General features: G+C 46.4%; 1 protein-coding gene across 5 annotated transcripts in view; it reads left to right on the forward strand.

Moving 5' to 3' along the window:
• PIK3AP1 (phosphoinositide-3-kinase adaptor protein 1) overlaps positions 1-14,528 on the forward strand; it is an 88,581-nt gene extending 74,053 nt beyond the window's left edge. For 3 of the 5 annotated variants that reach the window (XM_043518547.1, XM_038411072.2, XM_043518548.1), the window contains 6 exons: positions 1,436-1,641; positions 3,547-3,619; positions 5,242-5,397; positions 7,875-7,945; positions 8,517-8,632; positions 9,802-14,528. In XM_043518547.1, coding sequence (XP_043374482.1) covers positions 1,436-1,641; positions 3,547-3,619; positions 5,242-5,397; positions 7,875-7,945; positions 8,517-8,632; positions 9,802-9,856 — 677 coding nt within the window. In that variant the 3' untranslated portion in view covers positions 9,857-14,528. The other 2 variants (XR_006282648.1, XM_043518546.1) reach the window with 2 other exon arrangements.
• Positions 14,529-14,780: the final 252 nt, after the last annotated feature.

Below are 14,780 nucleotides of genomic sequence, written 5' to 3' on the forward strand. Positions count from 1 at the left end.
ACTTTCCAATAATGCAAGAGGAAAGCTGGCAAACTAATTTAATGTGAATGAAGTGTGTGTATCTGCCAGTGAGCTGACCAGCTCCTCTAACGCTCATGACTCTTCACCCATCGGTCTCCTGGCTCCCTATGACAGAGTGCCAGGGAAGATCCTAGCTTTGTGACTGCAAGCTAGCTATTTGCTTTGTTTATGGATTGTCGCTGGGAGGTGGTTTATTCCTCTATGCTGGTAATAGGAATGGGGCTGTATTTGTCGCCAATGAGGCATTCCAGTACCGGTATGATTGTTTGTTGGGCCATACATCCTTAGTTCATTTTGCTGCATTTAGACTAAAGTGCTCTAAGACATTCAGGGGAGTGCCTTAAGAGGGGCGTGGTTTCCTGGTAGTTAACAACCAGCTTTATCAGTTGCCACTCACTAGCTGTCAGGAAGTGTCAGACTTATAACACTATCACTGTTATAATCAGTGAAAATGGAGAAGTGTAAACAGAAAATAATTCAGCTTTTTCAGTGAAAAGTGAAATTGGCCTGCCCAAAGTCAGGGCAGGATGCTCCATTTATAGAGCTGGTGGTTTCCTAGCAGCCAAACAGTGTATTAGGGTTTGTCCCATTAGATTCACAGTTTTCATTACAAGATGCTGTTAGTGTTGTACCCAAACCTCAGGGGTCTGATCCTGATAGGTACTGGGCCACCCACAATTTCCTGGATTTCAAAATCGGGAACCTTAATAGTCATACATGGCTCTGTCATGGGGGCTTTTATCGAGTGTTCTTAGAATGCTTTACAAAGAAGGTCAGTATATTTCTTCCCATTTTATATATGGGGAAACCGAAGCAGAGAGGAAGTGACCTGTCCAGGGTCACCTTAGCAGGCCAGTGGAGAGCTGAGACTAAAACTCAGGCCTGAGTTTCAGTCCAGTGGTGGATCCAGTAAACCAGTGTTTGAGATCTCCAGGCTGGCAGCAGCAGATCTTTGCTTTTAGTGGTTGAGAAGCAGCTTATTCTAGTTACCTAGGTCACTGGGCTGGGTGTCAAGAGATCTGACTCTGCCACTGACCAGCTGGGACACCTTGGGCAAGTCACTACCCTGCTTTGTGTCTCAGTTTCCCCTCATTTCCTGTGTTCCATCTAGTTAAACTCCTAGCCGTTAAGGACAGGGACAGTCTCTACTATGTGTTTGCAAACAAGGGCTCCTGATTTTGGTCAGGGCCTCTAGATTTTATGGGAATACCACTAAATAGCTGCATGACACAGAAAACACCTGGGATAGGAGACCTAGGTTGTTGGAACCAGATACTGGCATTTCCTGATTTGTCTGTTAAGAATCTCTGCTCTGCCCCTGCAGTAACATAATGGTGTGGGGCAGCTAATCTCTGTGTCCCTGAATATAAAAAACAACCCCAAGCTCAGTACGTGTTCAACTTTCTCTTTTCAGAGCCCGCAGTCAGGCTGGTCAGGGACCAGTCACAATCAAGCATATATGACCCATTCGCTGGGATGAAAACCCCAGGTCAGCGGCAGTTAATTACGCTACAGGAACAAGTCAAGATGGGGATACTCAATGTTGATGAAGCCGTGCTCCATTTTAAGGAGTGGCAACTGAATCAGAAGAAGAGATCTGAATCATTCCGGTTCCAGCAGGTACAGGCATCTGCCACGGTTAAAATCACCTTCTTAGCTAGTTCGGTGCTGGTGAATTCCGTTCTCTGCTTACAGAATAGGTACAGTGCAGCCAGCATTGCTAGTGTCTCTGAAATTCCCCACCAGCAGATCTCACCTCTGAGCTGGATTGGCTGTCCCTGTGGGCCAGAAGGGAGCTGTCTGCCAGTCCTGCTCAATCACTGGCCTCCCTGCTGAAATGGCCTAATGAGGGTCCCCTACTACCATCTGTGGGGGTGACTTTTGTAATTTGGTCCCTGCTCACCAGGAACTGGACTGAGTACCACCCAACTAAGATCAGACAGGCCACCCCACGCTCGTCAGAAGGCTATGACTTTTTGTGCCTAATCTCTGTAGGCTGTCGGTTCCTGTCCACCTCAGATCAGGAACAGTGTACTGGCGGCAAGCATCTGTGCTGTGCTGAAACAGGGTGGGGCTGATCCTCCCCTGGCACTTTGCAAGCCAGAATGAGAGAAGGCTTACCCCACCTACGGCCTCCAGAGACTTCCTACTGATGATTCTCAGAGTGTTCAGGAGAACCTACTTTTGAAAAAGGCACCTAACTTGTGACTAGTCCATTAGGGAGTCATTGGGTCTGATGAAGTGAGCTGTAGCTCACAAAAGCTTATGCTCAAATAAATTTGTTAGTCTCTAAGGTGCCACAAGTACTCCTGTTCTTTTTATTGGGTTACTGTCACTCAGCAATTTGTTGTGGGGTCTGGAAATGAACATCCATGTCTTAATGTTTCCATATTCCAGCCACAGCAGCATTCCACTTTAAATGTGGCGCCAGCTCCTAGCACAGCCTCTCGGTCGCGCTGCAACAGAGCCAGCCCTGGCGTCCGTGAGAGTGCTGCAGGGGGCTGATGGAGATTGAGACTCCTGTAGGTGCTAGCAGGACAAAAGCATGCCGTTTCCTCCACCTCATTCTCACTCGGGGCGGTCTTCTTTATCTCTAGGGCCTCATGAGAACCCCTCACTTCTCCCTAGATCAAAGGCCTGCTGGGGGCAGGTTGTGTGCCAGCTGCCATCGTTCCAGCAGATATTTGCTGGGATGTTCTTTGGAGACAAGAACAGCTCTTAAGAGGCAAGTCTGCCTCCTTCCACCCTGTTATCCTCTCTCCCCGGGTGGAGCACAGTTGCTGCTCTGATTTTAAACACAACTCAGTTGCCTAGCGGGTGCAACTGCTGTGTGTGTCTCCACTTGTATAGGGTTGCCTCCTTTTTAAGGCTGTGTCATCTGAGACCGTCCTCTCTTCACACTGCGACATCCGCATCCCCATAAGACAGCAACGTTGCCAGGCACTGTCATGTTGTGGGGATGTCTCATCAGCCCCAGCTATGTTTCTGGACTGCAGTTCCCCCTTTGTTTTAGCAGGGAGGGTTTGAATTCCACCAGGACCGAGCCTCAGAAATTGGGATGTGTGGCAGCGCACTCCCCTCCTGCACTCACTGTTTCCGGCTTGCTGGTGGTGACGTCGGGTGGGCAGTGAGCAGCTGCACAACTCCTCTTTCTGTGCTAGTGTCCATAATAGGGAGAATAGAAACAGAGGAAACTGGGGTATGTGAGATCAGCAGAATCCTCTCCAGACAGAATGTTCTCCAGATCTCTTCCACGAGATATTGGTGGGTCTCTAAGCCTGATTCACAACATATGCCATGAGCACCTTCAAATTGCTTGGTTCCTGAAAAGCGGTGTGCACAGCATGTGGACTTTTCCCAGGAATAGATTAAAACCCAGCCCCACAATTTGAACTCCAGCCAGATTTTGCTGCCGGTGATGCAGCTTGGAGACAGATTTAGCCTGAGTATGTTCTTGATGCCATCATAAAACTGCCCGTGTTCATTTATCCCAAGCACTGAAAAGAGTGTATTGTGACATTCTAGGAAAATCTGAAACGGCTACGAGACAGCATCACCCGGAGGCAAATTGAGAAGCAAAAAACAGGAAAACGTTCAGGTAACAAACTTACTCAAACTCTCTCTCCAGTAATGAAACTACTAATGGGGTCACTTGCAGAATATCTGCCAGTCCCACACTCATCTGTGTGGGCTTTGAAGGCTGGAACTTGTCTGCATGTATTTTATTAACTCTGTGCAATATATTAGTATACCCATCTGTGTGTAATATATACACATAAAATACACACCTGTATGATATATGGGCAGTTAAAACATGAGCAAGCTACTTAGCTTCCTGTGCCTCAGTTTCCCTGTCTGTAAATGAGGATGCTACCCATCTCCGGGGTGAATCTTAGGCCATGAATGGAAGCCCCTGGAGATCCTGGAATCAAAAGCTGTGCTGAAGGGCCAAGCGCCTGGTCCTGTAACAGTTCCCTGATACAAGAGATCTTGAGGGAAGGAGAGATCATACTAAGTACTGGTAGAACCAGCTGCCCTGGAAGCTACCAGCCTTCTAAAGATTGAGTGTTCGGAGCCAATTCCTTCCCCTTCATGTGGGCCCCTTACTCCCTGTGGGGCTGGGAGGGCTTTGCGCTCTTGGGGCCTCGCTCATGTCTTACAAGAAGTGGGGCTGCTGCTTGGTGGCAACCCGGAGGTGTAAGAGGGGGATCTCCTCTCCCACAGCCTCAGTTAGGTGGTGCCTAAACCCCCGGCCTCCAGGCCAGTGCAGTACATTGACCACCTCCTCCTTAGACTCAGGCTGTCCTAGTGCTCAGCAACCCCCCACCTGCCGGCTTCCTCGTTCTGAGGACAGGTCGGGCCATGCAGCTCCTGGGCAGCATGGCTCCCTCTTGGCTTGAGTGAGGGAAAGGTTTGGGACAGCACCTGGGCTGCCCTGGGTGATCTTACTGGATCTGGACTCCTGAATCTTCTGTCTGTTCCATTTTGGAGACCCAGAAGGCCAGCTCTGGTAAAAAGCTGATTCTGACAGGTTGTCTGACAGGCAGGAGTGGAGCTGAAGTAGCAGACGCATGTACATGGCCCATAGCCTCTAGCCTACTCATCCTTCACCGTTCCTGTTGTGCTTCTCATGGCCTAAGAGCTTTACAAGTGCTGACTCCTTCATCTCCTCAGCTCTTCTTGCCTGCAGCAACGACATCATGTCCCTGAGCAGAGCGATTCACTGACTTGCCCAGGGGCACCCAGCAAGTCATTGGCAGTCAGGAATAGGGCATGAGAACTTTAACATCAACCCTTCGGCTGCTCTACCTACTGCCACAGCTGGGCAAGAGAACTGGAGGAGCCAAGTGTTAACTGAGTCATTCCAATGGGTGCATTTCTTTTGTGCATAGAGAGCAGTGACGCTAAATGTTGCACCAGCCCAGAGGTGGCTGTCTGCTAATCGTCCATGGGGATGCTCCTATGGATAAGTGTCCTTGGTTTGCACTTAGCCAGATTAATATGACTCAGATCTGTGACTTTCTCCTTGCAAGCAGTAGCAACGTGGTTGATCTGCCCAGCCCATCTGAATGTTGATGGAAATTGAGCAATGGAAGCAAAGCCCCTGTGGGAATTGGTGCTCGAGTAATTCATGTTTATTCCTCTGCTTGGATGTATAAGTAGCCTGTAGTACCTGAGATAGGCTGCCACTGACTTGTTCATGGCTATTTTCCCTTCTAGACTTGGAAATCACGGTGCCTATACGACCATCTCACAATGCTCCCGGGAAAGTGGAATGTGGCATTTATGAATTTGGACCCAGGAAAAATGTTTTCCCACCAAGAAAAGAGATAAAGCGAGGAGAGTGGAAAACAGAAAGCACCTCTAGCACTGCAAGTAAGCAAACCATGCATCTCAGGCATCCCATATAGGAAAGCTGGCCTGAAATCATCTCCTCTGCCTGCCTTTGGAATCAGCAGGAGCAAAGTTAGCCCTCAGAACTCTCCCAGGCAAACACTGCAGCAGTAGCCCCGGAATGTGTCAATCTGATCCTACTCCCACTGAAGTCAAAAACACACCTCCCAGTGACTTCAGTAGCAGCTCCTTTAAATAGGAAGGAAATTGGCCCCAGCTACAATTCCCAGCATGCAGTGCACCAACTTGATTTGAAGAGCCTAGGAACATTGCATACAGGGAACTGAACACCCAGTAGTCTCTATGGGCCATTCCCTCTGCTATGATAGATAAGGGCTCACGCTTTCAGAAGTGATAGCCAATGGGACTTGTGCTCCTCAGTGACTCAGACACACTTGTATATGTTCATAGACTCATAGGGTTGGAAGGGACCTCAGGAGGTCATCTAGTCCAGCCCCCTGCTCAAAGCAGGACCTAATCCCCAACCAAATCATCCCAGCCAGGGGTTTGTCAAGCCTGACCTTAAAAATCTCTAAGGAAGGAGATTCCACCACCTCCCTAGGTAACCCATTCCAGTGCCTCACCACCCTCCTAGTGAAAAAGTTTTACCTAATATCCAACCTAAACCTCCCCCACTGCAACTTGAGACCATTACTCCTCGTTCTGTCATCTGCTACCACTAAGAACAGTCTAGATCCATCCTCTTTAGAACCCCCTTTCAGGTATTTGAAAGCAGCTATCAAGTCCTCCCTAATTCTTCTCTTCTGCAGATTAAATAATCCCAGTTCCCTCAGCCTCTCCTCATAAATCATGTGTTCCAGCCCCCTAATAATTTTTGTTGCCCTCCACTGGACTCTTTCCAATTTTTCCACATCATTCTTGTACAGTACTCCAGATGAGGCCTCACCAATGCCGAATAGAGGGGAACAATCATGTCCCTCAATCTGCTGGTAATGCTCCTACTTATACAGCCCAAAATGCCGTTAGACTTCTTGGCAACAAGGGCACACTGTTGACTCATCCAGCTTCTCGTCCACTGTAACCCGTAGGTCCTTTTCTGCAAAACTGCTGCCTAGCCAGTCGGTCCCTAGTCTGTAGCAGTGCATGGGAGTCTTCCTTCCTAAGTGCAGGATTCTGCGCTTGTCCTTGTTGAACCTCATCAGATTTCTTTTGGTCCAGTCTTCTAATTTGTCTAGGTCCCTATGTATCCTGTCCCTACCCTCCAGCGCATCTACCACTCCTCCCAGTTTAGTGTCATCTGCAAACTTGCTGAGGGTGCAATCCACACCATCCTCCAGATCATTAATAAAGATATTGAACAAAACTGGCCCCAGGACTGACCCTTGGGGCACTCCGCTTGATACTGGCTGCCAACTAGACATGGAGCCATTGATCACTACCCGTTGAGCCTGACGATCTAGCCAGCTTTCTATCCACCTTATAGACCATTCATCCAGCCCATACCTCTTTACCTTGCTGGCAAGACTTCATGTTATTGAAGTGTACTTGTAATTTGCTTCATTTCATGCAAATGATGCATGTAGCTCCTGGTTTTCACCGCAGACTGAATAAGTCTGATAAAATTCAGCAAGGGTTATTTGCTGCCTGTGGCGGCAGAACTGGGCCCCAGCAGGTGCCACTGTCACCTTGGCTGGGTATCTTTGGCACATCTCTGGGGTGGAGGCCAATGACTCGTGTATAGATCATTATACAAAGCGGGAGTTAGGCAGGGTGCCAGTTTTATAGGGGTTCCTCCAACCTAGCTACTTCAGCACAATCTGGCTGTGGTCCTGGTTCCTCAAAGAGTGTCCCAGAACTGTGTTGGGAGGGACGGTGAGGATCTCTGAAGGTGGCATCCATGCACACTAGCTGAGCCTGGGCAGCTCCCCAAAAGCCGGGGGTTCCTCCTGTGGCAAACAGACTAGCCCTGGCTCCAGTGCCATTATGTTTAAACGTGGGGACTCTGGGGACCTCTAAACACCCCATTTGGTTTAAAAAAGATTCTTGAGCTTTATAATCTTGTAGAGTGTTATGCCAATACTGCATAGATATCCAGATACTGCTATGTCAGTGTAACTAATGGAACTGCCACGGGAGTGTCAATTTAAATATGCATGAAAATAAGGTGTGTATCCAACGTGAAAATAAACCAATGTCAGAGTCACACACTTTCAGTGAAATAGGGTGTTAGAAACCCTAATGCAAGGGCAGGGCTTTGCGTGAGAAACTTGCTAAAAAGGAAGTGAAGTAAATGAGCCCGGTTTTGCTGCCCAAGCTGAATGAAATGCAAATGATTGCGAATGGAGGGCTGAAGGAAGCATTAAAAAGTAAGTGAATTTATTAAAATGACTGTTAAGTAATTAAGAGGTAAATAGGAGCTCAGAATGACTTCTGTGTTGGTAATATCTCTAGATATCGACAAGATTTAATGACATGCTCGTCTCTTGTCTGCTAACCAGGTAGTGCCAGTAACCGATCGAGTACTCGAAGCACGTTGAGTATCAGTAGTGGAATGGAAGGTGACAGTGAGGTAAGCCTTCATCTTTATCCTATGCTGACTGTTTGCCTTCATGACAAACCTGGGCCTGGTTTTTGCATCAGTTTTTAAATGGCTTCTTAAATATTTTCCTTGAAAATATATAAATGGCAAAAAAGCTGAATGTATTAAATCAAACAAAACCCACTTCTGCTGTGAAACTTATGAGAAACAAATGACTTTAAAATGTGGTTGCTAAAGAGCCTCCTCACAGCTTTATGTATGTAATGCTGTAGCCCAATTCCTCCCCTTCTGTCTCACCCTCATGTCTATAGTCTATTTGCAATCTCTCTGAGGCAGGAGCCTTCCCTAATGATCGGTTCCACAAGGCCCCAAGCACACCTCCTGGGCAGGATATTATTCATAGTTCATCTAACTGTTTTCTTGGTCACATTGTAAGTGGATCTCCATACACTGACTTGTCCAGCCAAGAGGTTATGCTCCCATAATTACACTGAAGGAAATATGCTTATTTGAGGGAGAGCCTTACGAGGATCTGAGATACTAGTGTATTATGGATGTTTCAGCAAAACTTCACTCCTCCTTCTGCCTTTCCTTTTTGTAGGATAATGAAATCCTGGAAGCTACCAGAAGCCGCAGCCCAATACCCCAGCAAGTGGAGAAGTTTCCCCTCACGCCACCTGAAAGGCCTCCGAGAATACCTCCCCGAGGCGCAAGCAGGTAAAGCATGTGAATTGAACTTGAACACAAGTGTCTGAAGGATTGGTGTTTGTAGCACAATGCAAATAGCTGAAAGGCTGCAGATGTAATGCATCCCTTTCACCAGAATGACAAGGCTGTTAACAAAAATAAACAAATCTTGCATAAATTCTGGAATCCATTTTACACTCACATAGTAGTTAGTGGAATTAATTTCCTGGTTAGTAACCTGACTGGCAATCCTATTAGTATGGCTTACACACTAAAAGGTACTGTGTTACTGGAATATGGTGTTTGCCATGCTGAATTAGATTGATCCATTTAATACAGTATCATGCCTTTGGCAGAGGTTCAATACATGATCCTTTGGAGAAGAACCCCTCACAATACACCCACAGGCAATGCTGTATATGGGGAGGGAACTCCCTCCCACTAGACGATCTGTTTTTACACTCGGAAGTAGATTTGTTTACCTTTAGGACTTTTCTCAGCCCTAAAGTTGCACTGGCTTAACTAAAGGTGTGTTTTAACATTGCTGCAAACTCAGTTAAAACAAAATCCCTTTAGTTAAACCAGTGCAACTCTTTGTAATCCAGGCTTTAGAATCCTATCTTGTATAGCTACAGATGTTAATAAACTTCTCCAGCTGTTACAATAAGTCCAGATGTTGTCAGCAATGTCCAGAAGCAGTGAATTCCATGTTCCCTTAGCTCTTGCAACCGTATAACTAAACCCCCAAAGTGTGAATCAGCTTTTGAAGCTTGCAGCTACCAGCCATATCCCTCCCCTTTCTCTCATTCGGAGATCCTCAGAAGAAAGATTCTGCAAGTTCCAAGTGTAAATATAACACAGAATTCTACAGCCATTAAATCTTCCAACAGTCCTGTGAGGGAGGCAGCTACTGTACTGTTGTAGCCATTTATAGATGAAGGAACCAAGACAGAGAGGTTAAAGTGATTTGTCCAGCATTACACAGGACTCTTGGGTTCTATTTCCAACTCTGTTGATGAATTACTGATTGCCAGTCCCTGCTCACCTTCTTATGTAAACTTAAATGCATAAGATACTGCCCTTCTTATGCAAACTTAAATATCAAGTACATTTCATTCTTACACTAGAGACTGTTAAATAGACTGTTGTTCCAAACCCCTGTTTTCTGGTTTCTAATATGCTTCTATGTCTTGTTGCAGGCCTGTAAGCCGCGAAAACTTTTTTCCTCCACCTGTGCCCCCACGAGGTCGCTGAATCCTGAGATCATTGGAATATGGGATATTCTAGTGTGTATGTGTAAAGATATATATATATATATATATACACACAGATATTTTAAAGGATCTTTTTTACTATTTATAGATGGAAGCCAGATGATTTCCTCCTTCCTGCCCCCCAGCTGTGGTGCATTTTGTAGTAACATTTCACTGAGAAATCTCCCAGCCTTTTGTGACTTTTTTTTCTTGGAGTGTCTTGGAACTTCTGGATTTTAAGGAAAAACTATCCAAGGTGGCAAAGAGAATTTGGACGAGTCTTTTGACAGTCTTACACCTCATATGGGGTTATGCCTCCCACCAAGAACATGCTGTCCTCATTGGAAGCCTCCACTCCGAGAGTTGTAAAAACAACTAAAGAGACTCACTGGAAAATGTAAAAAAACTGTTTTTTTAAAAAAAAGCTCCTTTCAGAGACTGTCTTCAAAGACTGCTCATCATGAGCTGCATCGGAAGAGTGGATCCCAGTAGTTTGGTGTAATATTTGGACACTGGGTCATTCCCACCAAATCCCCTGTAACGGATCTTCCTTTAATAGTTATTGGACATGATGGTTTTGCAAAAGGGCTATGTGAAGACTTCCTTATTCAAGCAAAAGTCGTTTTTATACAGCCCTTTTCTTCCCTCACCCCATTGTCTTTGGATGGGGAAAGACACTAGCAAGGTGCTATATACACTGCATTGGATGCAAGACTTCCTAACAACTGGTGAGGGAATTGCTCTGTCACATGAAATAGCTCTATATAGATGCCTTCTAGGGGCCTTGTTACTTTAAATCCAAATAGCTGACCTCTTGTATTAGGGGAAGACATTTTTAGCAGTCTTTTGACCTTCCCCCTTCCCTGTACACATTTGAGTATCATATCTGCATTAAGGCTGTTTATGCTATGTAATAGTGTGTGTTGATAAGGTGTATGTATTTTGTGGCTCAAATATGGATTTAATTGTTGCTTACTTCACTGGGCACAGACATCCAGTTCAGTGGTTGGGTTTTGCTTGCCCTAAGCATCCTGTTTAGCAAAGCTGCACCTACAGCAGCTGTGTCCAACCAAATCCGCCTGAGGGCTGGGTGTTTTCAAAAAGGTCAAAAGGCTTCTCTGTTCTGCTCCCCTTTGTGCCACTCAGATGGCACAAGGAGCAAAAACAACTGCTAAGTCCTCATCACAGAGAGTTGGGGTAGCTGGTTTTCAGGCCTGGGGTGAGGAGAACACAGGGGTCTCCAGCAATCCCTGGCTGACATGGCTCAGCAGGGGACCTTTGATGGCTGGCACAAGTTAGAGGCTACTCTGCCCCAGCCCAGGGTGGAGAATTGGGTAGCATTAACTCATTGGTTCTCAGCTTCTCTTTTCCCTTTCCTCCCTGTGGGAGCTGTGTGGGGGAGAGGAGCCATCCCTTGCTAGCTGAACCCAGCCCTCTAGGCTCAGACAGAGCTCAGGTAAGCAGGCGACAGAGCAACCAGAGTTGCAGCTCCCCTTCCCCTGCAATACAGCAAGTGGTCAGTGCAGGGAGTGGCTAAAGAGCATAGGGGGCAAGTAATCCAGGGGGTGTCCCCTACTGTTGCCCTGTAGAGATGTGGGTCATTCAAACAGTTCAGGGTGGCACTTGTGAAATGCATCTTCAGTTCATAATCAAGTGCAAAGTCTCTTTTCAGTGCAGCTCTGTGTAGCTCAGAAGCTCATCCCTTCCACCAACGGAAGCTGCTCCAATAAACAATATTACCTCACCTGCCTCATCTCTCTGATATCCTGTGACCCACAAGGCTACAATGACACTGCAAGCAAGCGCCATGGGTACTCCTTTAAAAGTACATGAGTGTTCTGCTTCACTAACCAGGTGTTACTCGGAACACTACAGGCTCTGAATGCTGGCTTGCGGTAGCTTGCTTGGTGACTCGCTTTAGTCGGGGGAGGAGGGTAAGGGTTGTGATGCAGAAAGCAGGAGTTGAGTTTGTGCCACTTTCCCTAGCGGGAGTAGTCCCCAGCACTTTTCCATTGAACTGAAAAAAGTTTCTTCACCTAATTGAGGAGAAAATGAAACTGCAAATGGAGGAAATGAGTTAAAGGAAATTAAACTGAAGAGGAGAGTTAATTCAGGGGCCTAATCCTGTTCAGTGCTCACCTCTGTTTTACTTTGCACACATGTTGGTGGGTTCTGCCCTTTGGTTTAGCCCTGTGCAACCAGCAGCCCATGGGCTTCCTTGCCTCCGTAACTCTCTCGTGCTCTGCCCCTAAGGTCAGTTCTGTGCTGCAGCATTGCAGGCATTAATGGCTTTCCTATCTCCCAGGGTATAAGAACTGAGGAATGTGGGGCAGAAGGAAAAGAGCGAAGCATGAAGACACCACTCTCCCAATTTCAGAACATCTCCTTTCCAGATAAACCTGTAGCCAGTGTGGGTTAAACTTGCATTGGTTCTCAAAATGTGGGTTGGGACCCCAAAGTGGGTTGCAATCCCATTTTAATGGGGTTGCCAGGGTTGGCTTAACTTGCTGGGGTCTGGGGCTGAAGCTGAAGCCTAGCCCCACCCCCGGGCCTGAAGCCCAAGGCCCAGGGTCAGGCTTCGGTCCCCCCGCCCCCCGGGGTCATGTAGTAATTTTTGTTGTCAGGAGGGGGTTGGGGTGCAATGAAGTTTGAGAACCGCTGTGTTAAAACAGACATGCAGGCGGGGGGTGACTGCCTGCACTCTGTCCATTCAACCCTGGGTAACTCTGACTCTGCACCACTAGAGGAGACTGTCACACAGGTTTCCTCTAATGTGAATTTGGTCAGAGGGACATGTTCTGGTGGCATCTCCATGTTGGAATTTCACTGGAATGATCAAGACTTTACGGTTGGGCTCAGCAGTGAGCTGCGCCTCGCTTGTTTCAGCTGCTTAACTGGCATCTGAAAATAGCCCTCACATCTCTGCCCAGCCAGCCTCCCCCTTTTGCCGCTCAGAACTTTCCTCATGCCAAACTGTCCTATTTCAACAACTGTCCTTTGTGGTGTTCTGTACTTTCCAAAGCCTACTGTGCAACTATGCCGCTTTGAGAGAGACCACAGCTGGGACAGTGCATCACGGTTCATTATAAACGTGGTCTGTTCAGGCCCCACTTACACTCGGAGGAAACACCTGTCACCCTACAGTCTAATGCAGGCGTGCCGCTATGTAGCTAGAGTCAAATGCAGCCCCTGGTGATATTCTCCCTGTAACTCTGCCCTTGGGAGGACAAAGCGGATCAGCTGCAGGTCTGTATGCCTGGCAATCTAGAACAAGGAACTGTTTTTAGTCTACCAAGAAAAGCAGAGCAGAAGATATCACGGCCTCATATGCTTGATTAATGTAAACATGGGAATTGGGCATGGTTTTCAAACCCTGAGCAAGCTGGGGTGTCTTAAAGCCTGAGCACACCTTACTGGATGCCAGAGATTTGGCCCTCAGTTCACCATGACTAGTCTGCAACTGGTCATTTAAAACTATTTAGGGCTCAGTGCTTTGACAGTCTCCTTTCATCTTTAGGCTCTTGTGTTGGATGAACATATAATGCATATTGTCTCTGCCTAAGCAACAAAGTGTGCTGAAACAGTAGGAAAAGAGAGGAAGAAGAAATGCTTTGTAATTAAGTTTGTAACTGAAGCATTAAAAAAATGTTCCTGTTTTAAGGTGAAATCCTAGGGAGACCACTGGTAATGGTCTTTCACCTCCAAATCACTGATTCAAATGAGGCTGGGTCAGCAGTGACCATGTGATGGCTGATCAGTGAAACGTATTTGCTCTCTGTCCAGTGTGCATACAAACCCACCAGAGCAGATGGGACTACCTTGCCCTGTTATTCAGTTCTGTCTGCCAACAAACCATGGAGACTGAACTCTCCGCTTCTTCCCAAGAGGCAGGCAGTCCAAGTCTGGACTGGGATGCACTGACTGAGCGGTGTGGGGGACCTTGGGTTGCTTCAGCCCAAGCTGTATCTTTCTCCAACACCCTGTTTTGAAAAAGTAAACATAAAGCTGTTTGGACAGAAATGTTTGTCAAAAACCACTCAACAGGCCCGATCCTGATTTCACTGACATCAGTGAAAGATTTAGCCAGGGAATTCACTGGACGCAGGCTCATCCACTTATGAGATCTGTCCATCTTATAAAAGTTTGCAGTAAAACATAGTTGGTGTTGGTCCTGCTTTGAGCAGGGGATTGGACTAGATGACCTCCTGAGGTCTCTTCCAACCCTAGTCTGCTATGATTCTATAGTTAGCTACAATTCTGAAGAGAACATAAATTCAATGCCTAAGGCTGCAGTGAGAAAAGATCAAGCTGTGGCATTTGCCAGTCTCACAAAATGGGGGAAGTGACCATAATCAGCTCTAATCAATCCATATAACATAAGGTATGAAGGACCTCTCATGTTCAGTTGACTTCTTCTAAGATCAGAATGTGTGTATTTATTTATTTTTAGGCATTGTGCAATATTTGGTGACAAGTGGATGATGTATGCGGTTTGCCTTTTGGAAAAGGTATGTTACCTCTAGCTTATGAAAACTGCGTTTATATGCCTTCTGTTTATTGTTTGATCAACTGATGCTTAATGCTGTGTTTTTTACTTCTAACTGTAACTTGTTTGGGATATTTTTAATTTTATGTCTAAATTTTGCAGAATAAATTTCTAGTTACTGACAATATAAACTTACCAGTCTCTTCAGTTTGGGTATAACCTTAACTCAGTCTTCATAACTGCATGCATACCACACAGGCATAATTTTGGCACTCAGATTGTGCATGTACACCACGATGTTTGCATACTTCACATGTAGATTGGGATGTTTGTGCACCTACTACATGTTTGCACAACATACTCTTGACGATTCAGTCACAACTTTTTACGTTCTTCTGCAACAGAAAATTAGCTCTGTGGCAAATTTTACTCAAATGAC

This window comes from Dermochelys coriacea, chromosome 7 (genome assembly GCF_009764565.3).
Source record: "Dermochelys coriacea isolate rDerCor1 chromosome 7, rDerCor1.pri.v4, whole genome shotgun sequence".
Lineage (NCBI taxonomy): Eukaryota > Metazoa > Chordata > Testudines > Dermochelyidae > Dermochelys > Dermochelys coriacea.